General features: G+C 36.9%; 1 protein-coding gene across 5 annotated transcripts; it reads left to right on the plus strand.

The window, feature by feature from the left end:
• Nucleotides 1–3,506: 3,506 nt before the first annotated feature.
• On the plus strand, nucleotides 3,507–21,601 carry LOC142542789 (protein SWOLLEN 1-like). 5 transcript variants are annotated; one of them, XM_075649615.1, is made up of 11 exons: nucleotides 13,526–13,759; nucleotides 13,917–13,969; nucleotides 14,063–14,171; nucleotides 14,247–16,084; nucleotides 16,271–16,379; nucleotides 18,084–18,264; nucleotides 18,945–19,012; nucleotides 19,116–19,225; nucleotides 19,320–20,126; nucleotides 21,051–21,147; nucleotides 21,235–21,601. In XM_075649615.1, the coding sequence occupies exons 2-11, from the start codon at nucleotides 13,934–13,936 to the stop codon at nucleotides 21,252–21,254; spliced, it is 3,375 nt and encodes a 1,124-aa protein (XP_075505730.1). In that variant the 5' UTR covers nucleotides 13,526–13,759; nucleotides 13,917–13,933; the 3' UTR covers nucleotides 21,255–21,601. The 5 variants fall into 5 exon arrangements, 1 of the variants encoding a protein (XP_075505730.1); XR_012819588.1 differs by lacking the exons at nucleotides 16,271–16,379; nucleotides 18,084–18,264; nucleotides 18,945–19,012; ... (2 more) ...; nucleotides 21,051–21,147; nucleotides 21,235–21,601 and adding exons at nucleotides 3,507–3,795; nucleotides 4,998–6,496; nucleotides 6,616–7,077; nucleotides 12,924–13,001; nucleotides 13,086–13,219 and having other exon boundaries at nucleotides 13,326–13,759; nucleotides 14,247–14,484; XR_012819585.1 differs by lacking the exons at nucleotides 16,271–16,379; nucleotides 18,084–18,264; nucleotides 18,945–19,012; ... (2 more) ...; nucleotides 21,051–21,147; nucleotides 21,235–21,601 and adding exons at nucleotides 3,507–3,795; nucleotides 4,998–6,496; nucleotides 6,616–7,077; nucleotides 12,924–13,219 and having other exon boundaries at nucleotides 13,326–13,759; nucleotides 14,247–14,484.
• Nucleotides 21,602–22,391: the final 790 nt, after the last annotated feature.

The following is a 22,391-nucleotide window of genomic DNA, read 5'->3' on the forward strand; positions in this document are numbered from 1 at the left end:
AATGTGATAGATTTAAAAATGGGATAGTGTTCGGCCGTTTGATGAAAAATAATATAATGAAAATGTTCAATATTTAGTCGGTAATGAATTAGAAAAGACTTTAATTATATAAGCTTTGTTTGTAATATAGTTGAACTGGACTCAATGGAAGTTACATGTTTGATCGAGCCATGCTAAATTATTCATATTTTTATTAACATAATTAAAATGTTTGATACTGATTCGATATGAATTATAAAGATTTTAATTATACAAGTTTTGTTTGTAGTATAATTGGGCATCACTCGAGGAAGAAGATATCTGTTTTTTTTAATAATAAAAACAGATTAATTGAAATGAAGAAAATAAGTACGTAGTTACAATAGCATCAAACCGAATAGGACAACCATTACCGTGCCATTTATATTCGTTAAAGATACACAAACTTTTTAAGCTAGATAATGTCTTGTTCATTAATCGTTCTCAGCATATGCTAAAGAGATAGAAAACCTGAAACTCTAATAAGTTCCCAAATTTTCAATACTAAAGCACCATACGCACACAGATCTTCTACAAGTTGAATTACGACTTGCATTGTTCGTAGAGAATCCGAATAAACATAGAAATTTGATAGCCCAAAATGCAGAAAAAAATCCAAGCCAAAACGAATGATGACAAATTCCGCTCCCTTCATCAGTCCTGAATGCCTTATGATACTAGCCTTTTCACGCACCACACCACCTACATGATCCCGAATCATTGCCCCTACATTGAACAAATTTTTGTCTCAATCGAAGCCCACGTCAACATCCGATATAAAATATTCAGATAAGGAAGCTTTCCACTCCTTTTATGCAATACCACCGTTTGAGGGATTTGATGTAATATACCACATAGATGCATTCCAGAATACTTTCAAGAAAGAAATCGTATAATCAACATTGATAATCCCAAACTTTTGATCAGTTGCAAAATTTCAGTCACACTGCACATGCCATAATTGCAAACAACTCCATCTCATCTTGTTTCAACACTTTGCTATTGATCGCTAAACTAGTCATGTTTTCATTAACAAATTTGTAAGAGTTAAATAAAGTTGTTGATAAATTTTCCAAGTGCTTCTTTTTTTAAAATTATATGTATCTATGTATATATATCGTATAGGAATGTTATCTCATAGTCCGAGCCCTCCAAAATTTGAATTTGAAAAGAAACCCTAAAGCCCAAAAACAATCGTTCTCTTTTGGGTGCAATAATTGTCTCTATTTGGTAGAGTGATCGAATCGAGATGCTTGAGCTGCTGTGCGGTTTAAAAGATTTGAGTTACACCATTACTACTAGTTATAACTTTTGGTAAAGCGGCAAACGCTCGGTCCTACAATTGGTATCAGAGCAAAGGTCACGGGTTCGATTCCCATTGATTGCAAGGAGTGAAATTATTGATAGGGAGATTGTTGCAATAATTGTCCCTACTTGGTAGAGCGATCGAATCGTGGTGTTTGAGCTGCTGTGCGGTTTAAAAGAATTAAGTTGCACCATTACTACTAGCTATAGCTTTTGATAAAGCGGCAAGCGTTCGGTCCTACATTCTCGTTTCTCTACAGCCCCCTTATAAAATTTTGAAATCATACATTAATTTAAACATACATCATTATATCATAAATTCTAAAAAAATATCTAAATAAAAGAATATATTACAAGTGAAAAACCATTATTTTAATATTCGATACAGTTCAACAACCAATATTATAATAAATAAAAAAAGCAATGAATTGAACTTTCCATTAGGAATTAATTACAAGACGAATATGTTGGTATTGTATAGTGTTATTTTTTGTTGAAATATGTGATATTATATCAAATCAAATAAAAAAAATCCATCTAACCCAATTATATAATTTATGTTTTCTTTTGCTTTTCTGAAATATATAATCTATTTTTTACATTTAGTAAATTCTTTTGTAGTTCTATTTAGTGTATATAATTGTAGACAAAAACTTGTGTGAGACGGTCTCACGAGGTCATATTTTGTGAGACAGATCTCTTATTTAGGATCATCCATGAAAAAATACTACTTTTTATGCTAAGAGTATTACTTTTTATTGTGAATATCGGTAAGATTGACATGTCTCATAAATAAATATTCGTGAACCGTTACACAAGAAACATAATCATAATTGTATTCAATTTGTTTTCTCAATACCGTTATAAATGTGTATTATAAAATTTGCCTATATAATATGTTTCCCCGATATGTAAAAAAACAAAATAAACTCTATAATTGAGGCAAAGTCTCCTCTTTTTTATCTGCCCTGAGTGACAGTTTGAATTTTGATGCTGACGAACAGAGATGTATATGATGACTATGAAAACGTAAATTTATTTTTATTTGATATATAATTTTTTTAAAACCTAAAATGCAATAAAATCCCAAAATAACTCGAAAGGTTTCGAGTTTGGATTTCATATAGATTATATCGAAAAAAAACTTCTCATCTAATACACACTAAAACCTCTATAAATTAATAATGTTGAGACTATGACATTTTAAAGATGTATTAATTTATCCATAAATTAATAGTTTATTATTTTAAAGAGAATTTTTTATTAAAAAAATTTAAATTTAATTACATAAAAAATCATTGTATTGTATCATGTTAATTGAATTAATATATAAAAATTTCATTATACATATATATATATATTTTTTAAAAAAGTGATATTCGTTGTTTTTTTATAATAAATAATATTTATTAATTAAGATATAAGCAAAATAATAATATAATCAAATATCATGAAAAACAAATAACATAAATGTAGAAACGGGCACTTGCCGTTTTACCAAAAACTATAGCTAGTGGTAATAATGCAACTCAAATATTTTAAACCGCACAGCAGCACAAACACCATGGTTCGATCGCTCTACTAAGCAGTGACAATTATTGCACCCAACAATAAATCATATTTTTGCTAATTTGTCCTAGTTATATATGTTATTATAGATAATTATAGATTTATGATATTGATGAGACCATATTTCCATATAAAATTCTTCCAAAATAATATTATTTTATTAATTTATCGAAATTATTAATTTAATATTTTGAGTTAAGGTAGACAAACATAGAATATTATTTTAAAAAAATAAAACCATTTTTTATTCGTATTTATCAGATAAAACCTAATTTTGTTTAGTGTAATGAAATCGAATGGTAACAAACTTGTGCATACCTATCTGAATTCATTGCCCCTCATGATTTGCTTAAAACCGGTTTACTCGACCCTATACCTACTGGCAGTGCCCGTAAAGATCGATCCAACGACTCGAATTTTTTCGAGTTAATTTTTTTTTTTTTTTTACATGGCGTGATCCGGGCCGTTGCCTGCACGTGCAGGGTGAAACACAAGCCTGATTGGATCTTTCAAGGCGTTATCCAATTGGATCCAGACACGTTGATCATTATTTTTATTATCCCGAAAATACCCTTCCTCTGCCTGAAATTCAGTCGCGTTCGCCCGGCCCCGTATTCCCAATTTCTTCGTAAAAAGGAAAAAAACTCGTTTCCTCTCGTAAAGAAACAAAACGGAACTCTCTCTTTGTATACATACAAATGTTTGTATGGACGTTCGGCGCCCAGGGGTGTAAAGGTTGAGGAGTAGAACAACGCCGTTGGGTGAATTTGGAGTCTACTGAGGAGTTTGGAGTGTTCTCGGCTAGGGTTATGAATGAAGGTGTGGTCGTTCAATTGGGATTAAGTTGGTGAGGATTTCGTCCCCGGATGGAGGGAGGCAGCGTCTCTACACTTACTTCTTCTGGTACTCTTCATTTCCTCTTGTTTTTTATTTACAGTATCGTTGAGGCCTTTGAATATTTGGTATTTATATTTTTCTGGGTTTTGTTAGAAAAAGCGGAGATGTAGGTTATGGATTTCGGGGTTTCGTTTACTATTCTACAGGTGCTTGAAAATGGAGGGTTATATGTCGGTGAAATTGAGGGTTCTCGTATATTGTGGTAGAATCGTGTCTCTAGAAGAATGAGCTGATTCTGCGTTAGAAATTACGAAACTTCTTGTTTCTTCTTCTTTTTAGGGACCAAGATGAGTTCTTTTCCTATTAGCATTGGATTAGGGTTTTGAGATGTGTTAGTTTACCTGTCTTCAAGTTTCTTTCTTATTTTTGTTGTACAGTAGTCTACTAACCTTCAACATGGACATGCTCTGTCCAGTTTTCATTAAATGTGGGTATTTTTTATGTCCCTGTATTGCAGTACTTGTCTCTGGACTTCACTTTCTTTTGTTCTGTCTCGTAGGACATTTGTCTTTTTCCTTTTAGTTTTTTCTTATGCGATTTATCTAGAACTTGTTTAATTAGAATGCATACCCTGTAACCTAAGTATGGTTTTGGCTTTTTGCGCCTATATTTACTGAAGAGTGGTTAAAAGTCTATAGCATTTCGGGTCTTTGTTTGAAAAGGTCCATCTTAGCCCTTTGTTATTTTAGTTTTGGTGTAACTGCGCCATGGCTGAAGTTTAGAAAAATTGGTACGTAATAGGCCACATATTATAAAATGTTATCGTATTTCAACTTGACGGACAATCCACATCAGTGATTGTGCAGAGAGGCTTTGAAATTTTTTTTTTTGTTTTCCTTTGTTCATTGCTAAATAAGCTTGGAGACTAACCAGTACCGGAATATCAATGTTAATTCGAAGATATAGCCTTTTGGTTCATTCAATCATTTGTAATTCATATTTTTCATCTTGGCGTGGTTGTTTAAGAACTCAGATTGTGAACTCGATAAGTATCATGTTGAAACATAGGGTTTGAAATGTGAATGATGAACTAGGGTACATATAGGATAGACCATTGAACATTTTTTGTGGGATGTAGTTGTAGTGCCTTGATGGAATCATGATGGTATTTTCCTATATTTTTATGTAATTGCTGTTTCTTTGATTGCTGTTTTCCATAAGTTTCAATTCTCCTTCAGTATCCCTTCTCAGTACTTTTTTACTCTTAGGTATACACCGATGGACTATGATGACAATGACTATGGAGGCCAGAATCTTCACTTAGCTGGTGAAGAGAGTTCTAAAATTTCCTCTGTTTTACAATCATTTTCTCTTCCCAAGTTCGATTTTGATGACAGCCTTCACGGGCATTTAAGATTTGATAGTTTAGTTGAGAACGAAGTTTTTCTCGGTATTCCAAGTCAGGAAGATAATCATTGGATCGAGGATTTTTCTCAGGGAAGCAGTGGAATAGAGTTTGGCTCCAACCCAACAGAATCTTGTGCTTTGCCGAGGCATGACAATGTGTGGTCTGAGGCAACATCATCAGAATCTGTTGAAATGTTATTGAAGGCAGTCGGACAGGAGGAGGTGGCCCCAAGTGAAATTATGGTTGAGGGTTCAGACCCTCAGCTTGGTAGCTCGATGAAACCAGTGGAGGTTAACTTGAAGAATGACCAGATGGATTATGTGCTTGAAGGTGAAGGTGGTAGTTTAAAAGTGACCAGTGAAAATTTGTATACAGACCTGGAGAGCTCCATGGACAATCAAGGTGATTCAAGTGGCTTGCCGAATGAATCTCTTAGCAAACATGACCAGGAAAATTTACCTGTTTCTGGCATGAGAGTTGATAATAATGAGAGCTCTTCCCAGATGATCACTGAGAGCATTGTGGAGACAGGCTGTAATCCCGATTTTGTTAATACAATTAGTGTAGCAAAAGATATTTCCATGGGAGTGGAGGTACGAAAGGAAGCGGGCAGTACGATTAATGAGTTAGTGGGTGGGAATGATGCTGAAGACATTAGTTTAAATATGCCTTGTCATCTTGAAATTCCTTCGAAGTTGGAATCTGCAGATCATGCAGTTGATATTCATGTTACTCATATCGGTGGAACTTCCGGTATTTCTGGGAAGGGAGAGTCCGTGTCTACATTTGAGGGTTTGGATGAGGCTTCTTTTGTTGCTGCAGGTGACAGTGATTGTGGACCTGCGGTCTTATCTTCAGGTACAAAGATCAAGCAGCTGCCCGAAGGTTGTGATATGTTAACAGATGAGCCATTTTCTCCCCTTCAAGGAAAAGACTTTGTTGTGGGAATTGGAATAGAAGACAGTCAGAGAGATGGTCTTGGTAATTCAGCAGATTCGTCATTTAATAGTGTGGGCCGCATGAAGAAAACAATGATTGACGGTATCACAAATGTGAGAGAGGTTGCTGCTATACAGGAAGAAAATTTAGAGCATGGGGATCATGTTCCTGCCTTGCTACCTGGGAGCATACAGACATGCATAGAAAATGATCTTTCTTTCAATTCGGATGTTCATGAATGTAAACTGGATGCTTCTAAACGCGAGAAGGACGACAAGAAGTTTCCTCTTGATTCAATGATTTTGGTATGTGATGATAATGTGGAAGAGGGAAGGTCCACCTTTTTAGGTGAGGTAGTAGTTGAAGTAAATCTGAAGGCAGCTTCATCCCAAGCCGTTGATTCTACCTGGGATAATCCAGGTATGTCTGCATGTACATTTTTTATCTTGTTTTTTCAACAATGTCCTAATCTTGTCTCAGGTCTCAGTCAGCAACCCAAATATTCTCTGATATCTGTTTTATATTCAAATGCGTGGCAGTATTGAACTCAGAGGTTTCAGGTACAACTTTGATATCATCAGGTGTCATAGGAGGTGATTTAGCTGAATGTGATGAGAGTGTCACACCTTCGTATGATATACGGAACAGGGATCAGAATAAAACAAATAAACTTGAAGCAAATAAAGAACCAATTATATCAGGGACGAAGGTGTCCTTCGGAGTGGCTGATGAGATTGCCCCTGCTATTGGATCTGAAAAAGACACACTGTCCGATTCTACTCCCGTCATAGAAGCTAAGAGAGGCGATCAGTCTGCTATCCTGATGGAAGCTTCCAGAGCCGCCTCGTGTGACAAAACTAGTAAGGACTTGAATGAAAATGTGGAACATTCTGCCCCTAGCTTGACTGTGCAAGATGATGTAGCTGAAGCTGTACTTTCTGAGAAGCCAAAAGAAGCAGCAGAAGGAAGAAGCACTGGAGAAAATTCTTTTATAGTTTCAGGTAAGCTATTATAATGTGTATCTGACATACTCTTTTCATATAATCAATACACAATCATGGGTTTCAGATCTAGATTTCTTGTTCCTTTGACCTATTGCGTCTTCCCATGATTCTGGGGTGCAGTACAGTTTGCCATCGCAGAATAAATTATGCCAAGATGTTTGAGCATTGTGGAAATGGATTTGGCCTACATGCATGCAAGACTCATGATAGGCACGAGAAATTTTAAAGAAATCAGTTGTTATAAAATGAAACCAAGATTATTTTAGGGTCGTTAATGTTGTTTGAGGAATCAAATGATTGCCATAAAGACTGTAAATGTGTTGTCAATGTCGAAACTTCTATTAAAGACATGATAAAACTAGGTTTTATTAATATGAATGAAATTTCTTTGGGGATATAAATTGATTTTTTATATAGGTAAAAATATTATATTAATAAAAAATTATAATTACAAAAGTGGACCAGAGGTCTACGCATTATGAAGTTAGACCTGAAGTCAATTAGCATGATGTTAGACATCAATTCATATACAAATATGAGACATAACGATTTAAACTCCATGCTCTTCAAACTCCAACTTGAAACCGTGAACTTAATTTTGTCCCATCAATCTTCAAGCAAGTCTTATAAATCGTAAAAAATCCTCCTGTTCCTCTCCACCAAAATAGACCAACATAAATAATGAACCCCCAGAAAGTCGAACTAACCTCCCTAGTTCCCGACTAATATTCGTGGCAAATAAATTTTAGCTGCCCAAACCCAAGTCACTTGCTAAACATACTAATAAGCATGCATAAATAAACTTAATAACAACAAATAACGGAAACCAAATAACTTAATCATCTTACAATCCAAACAAAAACACAACAATAATCTTAGTTTTAAACGTGAAGACAACCATATCAAATCTGTAATCATGCACGAGAATATGAGAAACCAAATAAAACCTTCACTGAATCACTACCGAAAACCCAATTGCTCTGGCCACTACCCTGTCCATTCGAACCGTCCAACCTAAGACTTGCCCCGTGGAATGAGATGTCCAAGATGAAAACAAGGACGTGAGCGACAATCGCCCAATACGACAATGTACGAGTATACAAATCGATATGATGCATGCGAAATGCAATATGCTTGGATATCAAGATTAAGTTTAGAATCTCATGCTCAATCTAGAGGCGTTTGAGTGTATATTCTCTGGTCTGCCATAGGTATGTTTTGGCTCAAATACTCATCATCAAGACGTGGACCTATAATGTTGCATCAAAGCCCGCGGGTCCCGTCAGACACTGTAGCTCTCAATATCAAACCGTCCACAATACAAAACATGGCTGAGCGGCCCATACAAACGAAGTATATCTCAAAAGATATCAAGCCCAAATTGATATGCGATGCATATTATGTCAAAGTAGTAAAATAGGTATCATGCAACAGATAAATATGAAGCATATAAATGTGTATACTAGCTTGAATATCTCAATCAGTACATTACACATATCACTAAAACAATCCGACAAAAAGTATGCTCGTTTGAATCTAGACAATACCAACATACTTAAATCACTATCATGCTATATCCAAAATCATTAAACATACTTCAAAGTTATTTCTAATGAATCACTATTTAAAGTTTTAGGATTATCCCTGTGTCCGTCGTTAGCTCGCTGATGATGTCTCGATCTACGTGTCCAAGTTCACCGACCTCTCTTTGAGTCGTCACTAGCTCCGAAGCTTACCGACACTGAATTGGCCTAGAAACTTGCTAAAAACCTAAATTATATGGCTAGAAATCGAGAGAGAGAAGCTCAGGGAAAACGGTGTAGAAAACAAATAAAACCAGCTTCTATTTATAGGCTACATCCAGAGTAATTCAGAAGATCCAAACTCAATCTTATATGTCACGTGTCATATTTTCATTCATCTAGTTGGATTTATTGGAATAATATAATTCGAAGTAGATTGGGATGATCTATTTTAAATTCGGTGGATCTCAACTTGTTGATCCTCAATTACTGATATAACTTAATAATGCTTAATTAATTATTCTTTGATCATGTTTTAATTAGTATTTCATTAAAATAAGGACCGGGTTATTACATAAATCCCAGGTTGATCTTGGGGAAACCCAAGTGATTTCCAGTTCAACCAAAGCTTTGCACGAGAGATGGCTCGCAAAAGGACATTGAACGAGCAAGTGATCCCAAGTCTCAACCTCCTGCCGGCATAACATGCACCAACTTGGACAAAGAGAACAATTATGAGACCTCTTTTGCATTGACTCACACATAGGCTATTTTCCAGACACTGCAGTCGACGAGAACACTTGAACCATGGAAGGGATTGGCGTTTTCCATATGGTCTGAAAGAGAGGGAAATAGAGATATATGTTATCAAGAAAAAAAGACTCGAAGGATTTCAAAGAAAACTGCGATGAGGAATCTCGAATCCACTTCCTGATTTCTTCCAGTGCCCTCGATCAACCTGACCCTTTCCAAAGATCGAAGCAATAAACTTGAATTGTTCACCACCTCCTCCTTCAAATCACATCCAAAATGTGAGTTCCGAGAAATAGTTGAATGATTGAGTGATGAATCGGAACACATTAAGCGAGAATTGGCCTGATTATGAGTCGTGGAGATTTGAAATAACGTTTGAAAAAGATCTCGAAAAGAAGAATTTCCCACCATCTGTTTCCTCTCAAAACCTGACCTCATTACCCACTAACCACACACCTCACTGAAAGCCGGATAGATTCTAGAAATAAATTTCCAAGGACTCCTAAAAATAACACGCTTTCCAATGTCCGCATCCCATCCATTATCCTGTAATCCGTATTTGCTTACAACAATTTCCTTCATAATGGTTCCCTCTTACTAGAAAATCTCCACCACCATGTCCTTAAAAGAGTCTTATTCCTCTAACATATATTATCGATACCCAAACCCCCATACGCCTCTGGTTTACAAACCTGGTCCCAAGCAACAAAGTGACAACGTTGGCCATCGGGGCTTTCCCACAAAAAATCTCTCGTAATCTTCTCCATGGATTCCGTTACTCCCCGGGAAACCCTGAAAAATGACATAAAATATATTTATAATGTGTTCAAAACTGCTGAGATCAGTCAATCTACTTTCTCTAGATAAGAAAACTTTATTTCATCTTGCTAGCTTCTTAGATATCTTAAAAATGACTCGCTCCTAAAAAGTCACTTTCAGTGGATACTGCCCAAAGGTACCCCAGATACCTTATGGGCCAAGACTCACTCCCACAATTAATCCCGCAACCTAATTTTTCCTCTACCTCTTCTTCACAGTTGATCCACTTTTTTCCAAATTGATCTTTAGCCCTGACATTCACAAAAGGATTCACAAAAGGAATGCAGTATCTCCATCAGTAACCTCAAATGGTTAACATTCTTCGTAAAGAATCAAGTATCGTCCGCAAACTGAATATTTGAAATTTCAATCCTCTCATGCCTACTGCCAAACCTCTGAAAATGTCCATCACCTTAGCCTTGTCCACCAGTCTACCCAACGCATCTACCACCAAGTTAAAAAGAAGGGTGATAGTGGTTACCTCTCCTTAGTCTTTTTCACCATTGAATTTTCCCCTGAGCCTACCAGTAATTATTATTGAGAAAGAGACTCTCGTCAGACATCCTTTTAACATATTCTCCAATTCCCCTGAAACTTTTTTTAAATAACACAAAATCCAAAAAACTCTGATCGACATTGTCGTGAGCTTTCTCAGAATCCACTTTAAAAACCTAACCCCTCCTCTTCTTTAACCTAATTTCCTCCTCAACTTCGTTGCAATTAGGTAGCTGTCTAGAATCTGTCTACCTTCGATGAAAGCACTTTGAGAGTTTGCTATTGTGATGGTAATTACCTTCTCAAGTGTTAAGGATAACACTTCAGCGATGATCTTGTAAAGACTTGTGACCAGACTTGTTGGACGGAAGTCCTTGATTTGAACAGATTCGTGCTTTTTTGGAATCAAGCATGTGTAATGCCATTGATAACGATTATGCCCCAGCATTCTTTATAAACTGCAATTGTGAACACGTCTGGTCTCGGTGTTTTTAGCCGTCATTTTCAAAGACTGCTCTCTTAATCTCCTTCCCCTCGTAAAAAGGGCTCAAGTTCTGTCCTAGATTCAATATCAATAGTACTCCATTCCACTCCTTCTATACCACCCCACCCCACCCCCCCCCATCCCCCTGGTCAGTCTTCCTGTATAGATTCCAGAAAAACTCTGTTAGGTGAGACTCAATTTTATCTAAATCTGAAATAATCGACCCATCATTACTTCCAACTTACTAATAATAGTCCTGCTGGCTCGTACGCTGGTTGAGCAACGAGTGAAATTTTTTTGTATTGCAATCCCCCTCCTTTATCCATTTAACCTTAGCCTTCTGACCAAACATTTGGTTCTTTTTACAAATCAAATTTTCTGAGGTGCATCTGGCCTCTTTTCTCTCGACCAGCTAGAGTAGTTGAACCCTGACCCTGCTCCTCGTCCAACACCTGGATCTTCCTCTCCAACTCTGCACACCTCACTCCTAAGTTCCCAAAGACCTCTTCATTCCATTTCCTAAGACCCGATTTTAAACCTTAAGCTTCCTCATAAATTTATACCCTTCCCAAGTGGTTATAAATTGATTTATTCGAATTTGTAAAATCATTACAGTGACTGTCAATTAATAAGTTTTTTTTTTTACTTTTACTTTTAATAACATTGAATTTATCCAAATTTTTTTGACAGAATTGCAATGATGGCAAACACGTTATAGACCAGTAGTTAGGTAGGAACTAAAGGGCAACTGCTTGAGATGGGTTTTCACTAAACGTGGTTACTCTCTCTTTACGTCCACCTTTTTGGCTCTCACTCGAGTGACTGGAACACAAACCCCTCAACAGTTTTGTTGTAAAACTAGAAAGAACTCTGTCTTCACAAACCTTTAATATATATGAATTATTCATCTAAACTACATTTTATGTGATGCTTTAAACTGCATCATTACCGGTCTAATCTTGGAAATTATTGTGAACATTTGTGGTCTATTATTACTTACTGTACTGTTTTTACCAACGCTACATGAATGTGATCCGAGAGAATTTCACAGTACTGAGTACCCTGTTTTCAATTCTACTATACACAAGTACTTTCCCACTTAATACACTAATGATTTTAATTCTATCAGTTGCATTTCATCACATTTTATCACTTGCTCCGTATGGATTCTTGACTCCCAAAATGTTTCTTTAGTATCCTGTGATTTTAATTGGCATGAACACCTTTGATTGTCATGTTGCGGAAGTACTTTGCTAATTGCATAGTTCTTTTGAGTCAACTTTTAGGTTTAGCTACTTTGATGCCTGAAGTTGATGGCATTGTCTTTGGACGAGATTCCAAAGATGATTCTTTCCTTTGAGGTGGATCTTGACTGGAATAGCTAAAACGAAACAAAATTATTGAGGATTTGAGTGCATGTCTCCAGTATCATATTTGAGATCCTAAATGTTCTCGGTAATGATACGGGCAGTGATGCTGTGTACAGATCGTAATTGTTGAACAATAAAAAGATTTTTAAGACCACATATTGATGCTTACTGCTGTGGGAGGGGATGGATATTGTAGCAGATAGTAAGTTTTATATATATATCTCCAAATCTGTAGCAATTCAGTCTTATTTTTGGATGGTGATGCTCTACGTCGAGCTTTTTTTTTCTTCTGCAAGATAGATGAACCGGTATTAGCTTTGAAGATCTGGGTAGTATTTTATTTATTGTGTTCCTGATTCATTTCTATCAACTCCGGATTTCTTCTGTTGGTCTATGCAGCTACCACCCAGGCTGTTGATATCGATGAACTGAACCAGCTTTCTTTGCCTGGCTTTAGTTTTACTGAGATTTCACAAGGTCAAGTAAGCAAGTGCGTGAGTCTTAAAAACAGTGACATGAAAAATGTTGGTAACATTTTATCATCATCTGTGGATGCAAAAGCAAAAACTCTCTCCAAAGAAGAGGGGATTTGTACTTCAGATATTGAGCATTTAGGATGTCAGACCAAGTCTACTGGAGATTCCATTACCAGTTTGCAATCAGTTCCCGGTATTCAAGCAAGCAAATTGGCTGTGGTATTCCTTTTCTCTTGACATGTTCTGATTATTTTATGACATTATCTCTGTTTTTCTGTCAATTTGTTAGCATTTTGTTCTTTTTTTGCTATGAATCTTTTTGAAGACTGGGAGTTTTTCCCCACCAACGACATCTGCTGGCGTGGATCTCACGAAGGGAATTTCTCATGAAACTTCTTTAATGTCTGATGGGGTGCCACCATCTGGAGGCTTTAAAGGTTCCACTGAACGTAAATCAAGACGTGGAAGCAGTAAATCTGCGAAGGAAAGTGCAAAAACGGGAAATCAGGTGAAGGAAAAATCACTTTTGAAGCAAACTGAAAGGGGGGATAAATCTTGTGGTCCGGTGAGTCCGCTGTTGGCCGGCCAACTCATGACACTCGAAAGCGCTATGAAGCCAAGGGCCACTGTTTCTATTCCTGGATCCATTTTACCGGATCTAAATACTTCTGCTCCACTATCAGCTTTCTTTCAACAGCCTTTTACAGATTTACAGCAAGTGCAACTGCGAGCGCAGATCTTTGTTTATGGATCTCTTATGTAAGTTGTCTCTCTCTCTCTCTCAAATTGCTGTACTGTATCATCTTGCAGTGGCTCCGAAATTTCTCATTTCAGATTCTTTTGAAATTTTTTATCTTTTGTGCTTCAATTTATCCTCCAGTTGATCTAATTATGGCTGAATGGTTGCTTCTTGCAGACAAGGAGTAGCGCCCGATGAAGCTTGTATGGTTTCGGCCTTTGGTGTTTCTGGTTAATTCCAGTCTTGCTATCATGTTTAATAATGAATGAGTAGTACGTTTTTGCTTGCCAAGTTAATTCTTATTTTTTTTCCTAAAATTACAGATGGCGGCAGGAGCATTTGGGAATCCTTCTTGGCGTGCTGTTGTAGAAAAGCTTAGTGGTCCGAAATCTCAGGGATTTAATTTTGAAACACCTGTACGATCAAGCTCAGGTACCTTAACATTTTGTCCACTCTGTGTTTTTTCGATTTATTGTTGGCTGACTGACTTGGTGTGGAGTGATGCAGGTGCCAAAGCTCCAGATCAAGTGAATAGACAGGCTTTTACTGGAAGTGAAGTTCTTTCATCTCCCGCTGGTCGAGCAAGCAACAAAGTCATCTCTTCTCAGGCTGTTAATCCATTGATCCCTCTCTCTTCACCCCTGTGGAGTATTCCTGTCTCATCTTGTGAGGCTGTGCCATCTAGCTGCACAGCCAGATGTACTGGTTTTGATTATCCAGCTGTTTCTCCCATGCATCCTTATCATACCCCTGTTATACGGAATTTGGTGTCACATACAACCTCTTGGCAAGCACAGGCTTCCTTCCCAGTACCCTGGGGTACTTCTTCACAAAGTTCTCCATTTGATATCAGTTCTAATTATGCTGTGTTCCCGATTCCGGAACCAGTAAAGTCAACAGCTGCAGTTAAAGGTTCATCTTCTGTTTCCTCTGGTATAAATTATGTATCTCCCATTCCTGCAATTCATACTGGGTCTACCGCTCTATATCCCGAAGTTTCCTCTGTTGACTTGAAAAAGGTTCCGTTGTCAACCACCCCGAGTTCTGCTAATACAAAATCTCGAAAGAGAAAAAAATCTTCTGGTGTTGATGGTATTTTACAGGCTTCTGTGACTGCTAAACCGGCAGATTCTTTCTCTATACCCGTAATAGATAACCGATTGTCAAAAAAGGCTTCTGCAATGGAGGATTTCGGTCGAATCTCAATTTCAGATTCAATGCCCGTACCTGTAGCTAGTACTCATTATTCTACTCCGATTGCTTTCACTGCCCCTTCTAGTACTTTGTCAAAGGGCAAATCCATCCAGTTTATCCCTGCTGCATGGCCCTCAATTTCTAGTGATCACCATAAGAGTTTTGATCCAGTCATGGATAAAAGGGCACTGGTTCTCGAGGAATTTAGCAAGGTTGAGGATGCTAAGTTACATGCTCAGGAGGCAGCTGTCCACGCTGCTGCTGCCGTAAGGGACTGTCAAGGTTTGTGGAGTCAGTTGGAGCAGCAAAAGAATTCTGGCCTGAAGACAGAAGCCGAGGCTAAATTAGCAGCTGCTACTGTTGCTGTTTCAGCAGCGGCTTCTGTTGCTAAAGCCGCAGCTGCAGCTGCAAAGGTCGCATCAAATGCTGCTATGCTGGCAAAACAAATAGCTGATGAATCAGTAACCAAATGTGGAACTCTCAGTGCACCTGAATGTGATACCTTGAACTCTGTAAACAACTTGGCCAATGCAATTCCTGTATCGATTCTGATGAGTGGAGATTGTGACAATACTTCCAGTTCTGTGATATATGCTGCCAAAGAGGCTGCTAGGAAAAGGGTTGAGGCTGCTTCAGCTGCCACGAGACATGCTGAAAATCTTGATGCCATTGTAAAGGCAGCGGAAATTACAGCAGAGGCCGTTTCACATACTGGAAAAATTGTTGCCATGGGCGATCCTTTCACTTTGAGTCAACTGGTGGAGGCTGGACCAGATGGTTATTGGAAAGTTTTGCCGGTGGCTTCCGTGCCAGGTTCAAAATCAAATGACGTGAATAATAACAAAGCTGACAACAGCAATGTAGCAGTGATGTATCTTAAGGATATGTATGTTGCTAGTCATATCGCATCGTCTGCTCAAAGGGAGTTATCTAGAACTATTGTGGATACTGGTGTCACAGTTGAAGAGAGTCTTGGATCTTCTATCAAGCATGGGGAGAAGAATTCAAAAGCTCACAAGGATAAACGAGTGACTGAGTTAGATAAAGCCAGTGGCACTGCTGCCGAACCATTAGTTAAATCGAGATTGAAATCCTTCACTCCTGCTACATATGATAGTACGGCAATCATAAAAGAAGGTTCCATTGTTGAGGTTTGTGAGCTTATTGGATTTTAAGTATCTTATACTTATCTAGATTACCTGGTTTAGACTGTGCCTGTGTCTTATTTTCTAATGTTTCTGTTGCTTAATGTTTGATGTTGAGACAATTAATCCCATGGAGTTGACACTTGATTTTTGGCATGTCGTGAGGAAATGTGGATTGCTTTTATCCTGTAGGTTCTCAAGGATTGTGGTGATTTCAAGAAAGCATGGTTCTCAGCTAGTGTATTGAGTTTGAAGGATCATGATGCCTTCATTTGCTTCACGGAACCCCAATCAGATCAAGGTCTGTGACTAATGTTTCTTAAATTGTTTTGCCTATATTGTTTGAATCAATTAAGGTGCCACTGATTTAAAAAAAGTGCAAGGACTTGTGTCTTTTTAACTAGGATGACAAATTACAGAAAATAGCAGCAGTATCACATTGTTTGTCACATCATTGTTCTTTTAAAACAATGCAAGAATTGTTTAGACTGGAATTTCCATTTTTCAGAACAGAAATATTCCTTGTCAACAAAGAAGCTTAGGAAAAACACTTTTGGTTCAGTATGACATCGAGCTTAGTTTGAACATTTGGCTGAAGTGTAGGTTTATTGAGTTATGGTGACAGTGCCAAAGAGACAAGTAGGCATATGGAGATTCAGTATAGATTGGAAGCGTATGAGCCCTGTGTAAACTTATGTAATAAGTCAGTTTTGGGAATGCAGTTTGTGTAGAGATTATCATAACTTTCAAGGTTCTTTTTTTATGATTTTTTGATGAAATTGGTGGAATTTCTGAGATTCTGCGTGTCAACAATATTTTCTCTTTTTATTTCTGTTCTTAAAAAGGTATTTGTTTGTTCTTAAAAAGGTTACTGCTCTAGATTTTTTACGGATTAATTTGAATTTCATACACTTGGTCATAGGAGTTATCATGTTGATTTGGTGAATACCGAAGTTTGTTTTCATTAATTGGTGTTCTATCATGGAGGGGGATATTGGAGATTATGTTTCTCAGAGGGCTAGGATGGTCGTGTGGAGTTTTGAGGATGTTATATATATGATGATTGGGGTAGTTTGTGAACTGGAGGATTGCCTCTTGGGTATGTGTGATTGATGGATTCATTTTTATGGTTTTAAATTTTTTATTTGACAAGTGATTTTTACGGGGCCATTTGTGGGGCATCAATGGTTTTTAAAATGGTTTGAATCCTGTGGTGTGTCAATCTGAAATGATAAGCATATTAAAATTTTTTTGATAGGAAATTATATTTTATTAACACGAGACTTTAATCACAAAAAACAGACCAGAAGTCCAAGAATGATCTAGTAAGAACTGGGGTCATATTAACATAATATAAAACTTCAATCCCTATACAGTCCATTATAATCACATAATGGATTGTCACTAGAACTTGACGTGATACAAACCTTGACCTTGAGTTGATACAAACCTTGACCTTGAGTTGCTTCTGATTTTTTGGTGATATTTAACCAACACCATTCAGTAGACTTTGGTTCTGGTGGTGGTCATACACGGCATTCAGAATCATGAAGATGCCTTTGTTCGAATGAATGTGAGAGAATACATGTGTGGTAGGTCATGGGCAGGTGTAGGATGATTTTTTTTTTAATAGTCGAATGATAATGGTCTTATTTTTCTTTTTGTCTTGTAAGCAAAAATAGTGGACGAATGCACGCGACAGTCTTGGTATGGGACGGTGCCAGTCAGAACTGGTTTTCCAGTCAACTTCTTGTTGGAAGGAATGTTGTTCTCGGATTTTTTTGGATGTTTTTTAAAGCAGGTTTTTTTATGTCTCAATTCAACAAATGTCATTTAGTGTTCTGTCATCTTGGTACTCTAGCTTTTCATCAAATTTGAGCTCTATGTTATTCTGGGCTAATACTCTTTATGCGCCGAAATTTTGTTGTAATTGATTCAAAATTTTTCACTTCTGCTGAGGATTGGGATTCTGATATCTTCTCACATGGATGTGCTCCTCTTTTAGGCTCAGAACAACTGAAGGAGTGGGTATCACTAGAAGCCAAAGATGGTAACCCTCCAATGGTACGTGTTCCTCACCCTATGACCGCAATGCAGTTTGAAGGGACAAGGAAAAGACGTCGAGCTGCTGTGAAGGATTATGCTTGGTCTGTTGGAGACAAAGTTGATGCTTGGGTGCAGGATTGGTAAGAGCAATCTGCTTTATATGATAATGACTTGGTATTAATGCTTGCTTTGCTAGATCTTTGATACTTGTGAAGTTTAATTAGCTCCCCATGGGTAGCAAAATAGGTCAAAATGTATGAGCCTGCAGGAGTCACTCATCATTTATCAAGCGGGGTCTTAGGAAGTTGACTTCAAATATATTGTTAATCATATTTGATTTATGGGACATTAAATACCTGAAATGATTGTGAAGCGTTCGCATATGCCAGATCTTGTGGAGCTTAATTTACATTGATCCTGCACATGCCTGAATGGCACACATTTAAAGATAAAGACCAGTTGATGCTTCTGTTAATTGTGGAGAATTTAGTTGAATCATATTTTGTTTGTTCTAACTCGTGAGAGTGGAAGAGAAATATATTTGCCCATGATTGCAAGTGACACACCATATGGTCAAAATTGTTCTTATCACGAGGCATTCTGCATTAATAGGAATACGTTTCAACCTGACTCAATGAATCTTTATTGTACGTGGTGGTCTTTTGGCTGGGACTATAGTCACCGAGTCCTTTGATTTAGTATACTATTTTAAAAATCACGAAATGTGTCATAATAAGTTTGCCTATATTTGGCCTGTGAAATGATTCCGAGCCTTACTTTTTCTTCACCTATCTTTTCTCCATTGAACATGCTGTTTCAGTTGGCGTGAAGGGATTATTTCGGAGAAGAATAAAAAAGAGACAACCACATGGAATGTCCATTTCCCAGGTATTTCTTGTTTGCACATACGAATTATTTAGAATGTTAGGTACTTTTTGATGTGCAACTTTAGCTAAACTAGAAAAATATTTTCCTTTTCTGGTGTACATAGCTCAAGGGGAGACATTAGATGTCAAAGTATGGCATCTACGACCAACTGTAATTTGGATCGATGGCCAATGGATTGAGTGGTGCAGATCAGGGCAGGACAGGACTTCCCAGGTCTTATATATTACTTCATTATGTAGTTTAGAATGTGGTCTCACAAAAGTTTGTTTTAGCTGTCATCTTACTCAGCTATGTGTTTCCATTTCAGGGAGATACACCAATGGAGAAGCGACCGAAGTTGAGAAGCACTGACATGGAGACAAAAGGGAAGGGTGAGCTGTCTAAAGCTATCAATTTCGCAGAAGTTGACAAAGCTGAACACGGATTGCCTTTGTCCGCTGAAGAAACAGCTTTTAATGTTGGCAATAGTAGGGATGGTAAAAAACCCGACATGGGCAGGACCATGAGGTCTGGTTTCCAGAAAGAAGGATCAAGAGTTGTAATTGGTGTTCCTAAGCCTGGAAAGAAGAGAAAATTCATTGAAGTAAGCAAACATTATGTTTCTGATAGGAGCACCAAGACTGTACCTGATGATTCAGTTAAGCTAGCTAAATTTTTGACGTCTCAAGGACCAGGATCAAGGGGATCGAAAAATAATTCGAAGATTGATTTGAAGGAGAAACAAGTAGCAGAGGCTAAATTCAAAGCTCCCAAGTCTGGGAAACCTCCGACTATCCCAAGTAGAATATTACCTCGGAAAGATGGCTTATCCTCTTCCCGCTCTAATGCTAGCGATGCTGCTTTAAGCAATGATGATAACGAACCAGTTGAGAAAAGCCTTACTGAATTTGAAACCTTTTCCAATGTTCCTGATAGTGCAACTGTATTTTCTTCTCGAGCTCAATCAGAAAATCGCAAGAAAACATCAGCAGTGAATACTATATCTGAGCGGCTCAAGAAAGGGAAACTTGCACCTTCCGGTGGGAAGTCTGAAAAGAATGAAGCAGATGAAAATTTTGTTTTTGGTTCTATTGAACCCCGCCGATCAATTCGCCGTATTCAGCCAACATCAAGGGTAAGCCATTGTTAATCATTTATTGTTTTTCTCTTTTCTTATGCTTACCTGTTAAGTCTAATCTTGCAGTTTCCATAAGATCTACGCAATTGTTCATTTAATATTTTGCTCAGGCTAGAATCCCCTATAAATTGCACCTCAGTTTGGTATCACTATTAAGAAAAAGGATAAATGTTTTCTCCCAAGCATTTGAGAACTCTTAAATCTATTCTAAAATAGATAGTCTGGTCTAGATTGGTTGAAGCTGAATGTTCTTGGTTGGCTGAAACTTACTTCAATTTACCTAAGTGGAACATTTTTAGCTGGGATCTTGATTGTGTTATTAGGGGACTTTTGCTTGTGCAGAACCCTATTTTGGTTTTTAAAAAGGATTGTCCAGTTGTTAACCTCCACCAGGGTAATGTATTGCCTAAATCCGGGAGGTAAATATCTAAAAGCTCGTAGTTGCTTCAAAAGATTTTGAACCGTCAAAGATGTCCTTTTATGAAGCCGAGTGGTATAAATAATAACAGGTTTTTGCTGAAAGGTAACCTTGATTCATCACATGAGAGTTTGATTGATTCCTTAGATTTAAAAGAGTAGCTCATGACAGAAAATAAAGATGGTCGCGGTTATTGTACATTTCGAAGTAAGTAATACCCTGAGTGTGCTGAATTGTGTGCAAAATTTTCATTTGGAAAGGGTTGATTTTATTCCTCTTTTATGTTAAATGGGCCGAGTACAACCATATGAGTTCTAATTCGGGGCATCGTGATTGTGCAAAAATAATTTCAACGAGGGTGAAAGTTGTATGATATCGTCGAGGAGGTAGTATATCCCCTTTCTAGGGCTCTTAAATCGTTTGGGAGTAATATGAAAATGTTCTCTCATAGTTCTAGCTTTTGTGTTGCATCATTTAGCATCTGTTGATCTTTTACTCTTCAGCTGTTAGAAGGGCTGCAAAGTTCGCTCACAATCCCCAAGCTCCCATCCTCTTCACATGACAAAAGCCACAGGAGCCACACTAAAAACACATCTAAAGGTAATATCAAATGGCCTGTTTCACAGCTCGTTAATGTTGGACACGTTTTTATTTCGTGCTAAAATTTTACTGCACGATTTGTTACAGGGTGTAGTAGCCACAATTGACAGGGAAAAACGGATATCTAGGCCATGTTATATGCAAGATTTCTTGTCATACTGAACAAAAATGAGAATGAAAGCGCTCCATCCATTCTCATTTTTAGGCGTTTCAGCACTGAGATAGTAGTGATAGATGTTGATATTTATTTAGGACTAGAGAGTTAAAACTTGTATTTCAACTGGAATAGGCTGTATATGGAATCTGTCTGTCTGTCTGTTTGCACAATGATTGCAGAGAGAGATGTCTTAAATTCTGAACCCTTTTTGTATTTTTTCAGTTTCTGAACCCTATTGTAATTTTCTGTAACCTTTTTAGTAAAATTATTATGTGAAGTGAACAAGGATTTCATGTCCCTTGGAAAGCCATTTAAATGTTGTTCTTATCCTAAAATTTTTCAATATTTTGAATTTTTTTTTTTTTTCTCTTCATGATTAAAATTGAAGAAGTACTCAAGACATGATTAATGCATCTTCAAAAAAAGAAATTTAATGATACAATCAGACACATCATCACCATCATTTGTAACATACACATAGGTAATCAGTGGCGGAGTCAGGAATAAGTTTCTATCCGAGTTAGAATTTTAAATTATAGAATTTTTTAATATTTTAAATTGATCTATTTGAATTAATATCGTATTATTTTAAAATTATATAAAATTTATATATAATTTTTTTTAAAAAAAATGGCCCACTCGGGCATAACCCTGATATAAATGTATGTGGCTCCGCCACTTATAGTAAGTAATATTGTAAAGAGAACGAAATTAAAGACGACTTGTGCCCCTGATGTCACTCTCCCTTATGATCAACCTTTCGAAATTCCACGAATGCATCTAAATATTTACATACGAATAAGTTGATCTTAGGTGGAAAGGGAACTAATTAATTTTAGATAACGGAAATTATTTATATATATATATATATATATAATATATATATATATATATATATATATATTCCTCGTTAGTTCAACTCATCGATCTTTAATTCGCGGTTTAGTTGCAATCAGATGTCCTAATTAAACCTATAATAATTATTATTATTATATTATTATTATTATTCATAGTCTTGAAATGTTTGCTGGAAAACTAACAAAAGTCGTCCAGCCTTTATAGAATTTGTGATGTAATAATTGAATAA

Source organism: Primulina tabacum, chromosome 4 (assembly GCF_025594145.1).
Source record: "Primulina tabacum isolate GXHZ01 chromosome 4, ASM2559414v2, whole genome shotgun sequence".
In the NCBI taxonomy this organism is placed as follows: Eukaryota; Viridiplantae; Streptophyta; class Magnoliopsida; order Lamiales; family Gesneriaceae; genus Primulina; species Primulina tabacum.

Excerpts from the sequence above, each read along its gene's own strand:
- LOC142542789 (XM_075649615.1), top strand. The coding sequence starts at position 13,934 with ATGAAGCTTGTATGGTTTCGGCCTTTGGTGTTTCTG. Across the intron at positions 18,265-18,944 it reads GATGCTTGGGTGCAGGATTG|TTGGCGTGAAGGGATTATTT; the intron begins GTAAGAGCAATC and ends ATGCTGTTTCAG. Across the intron at positions 19,013-19,115 it reads ATGGAATGTCCATTTCCCAG|CTCAAGGGGAGACATTAGAT; the intron begins GTATTTCTTGTT and ends TGGTGTACATAG.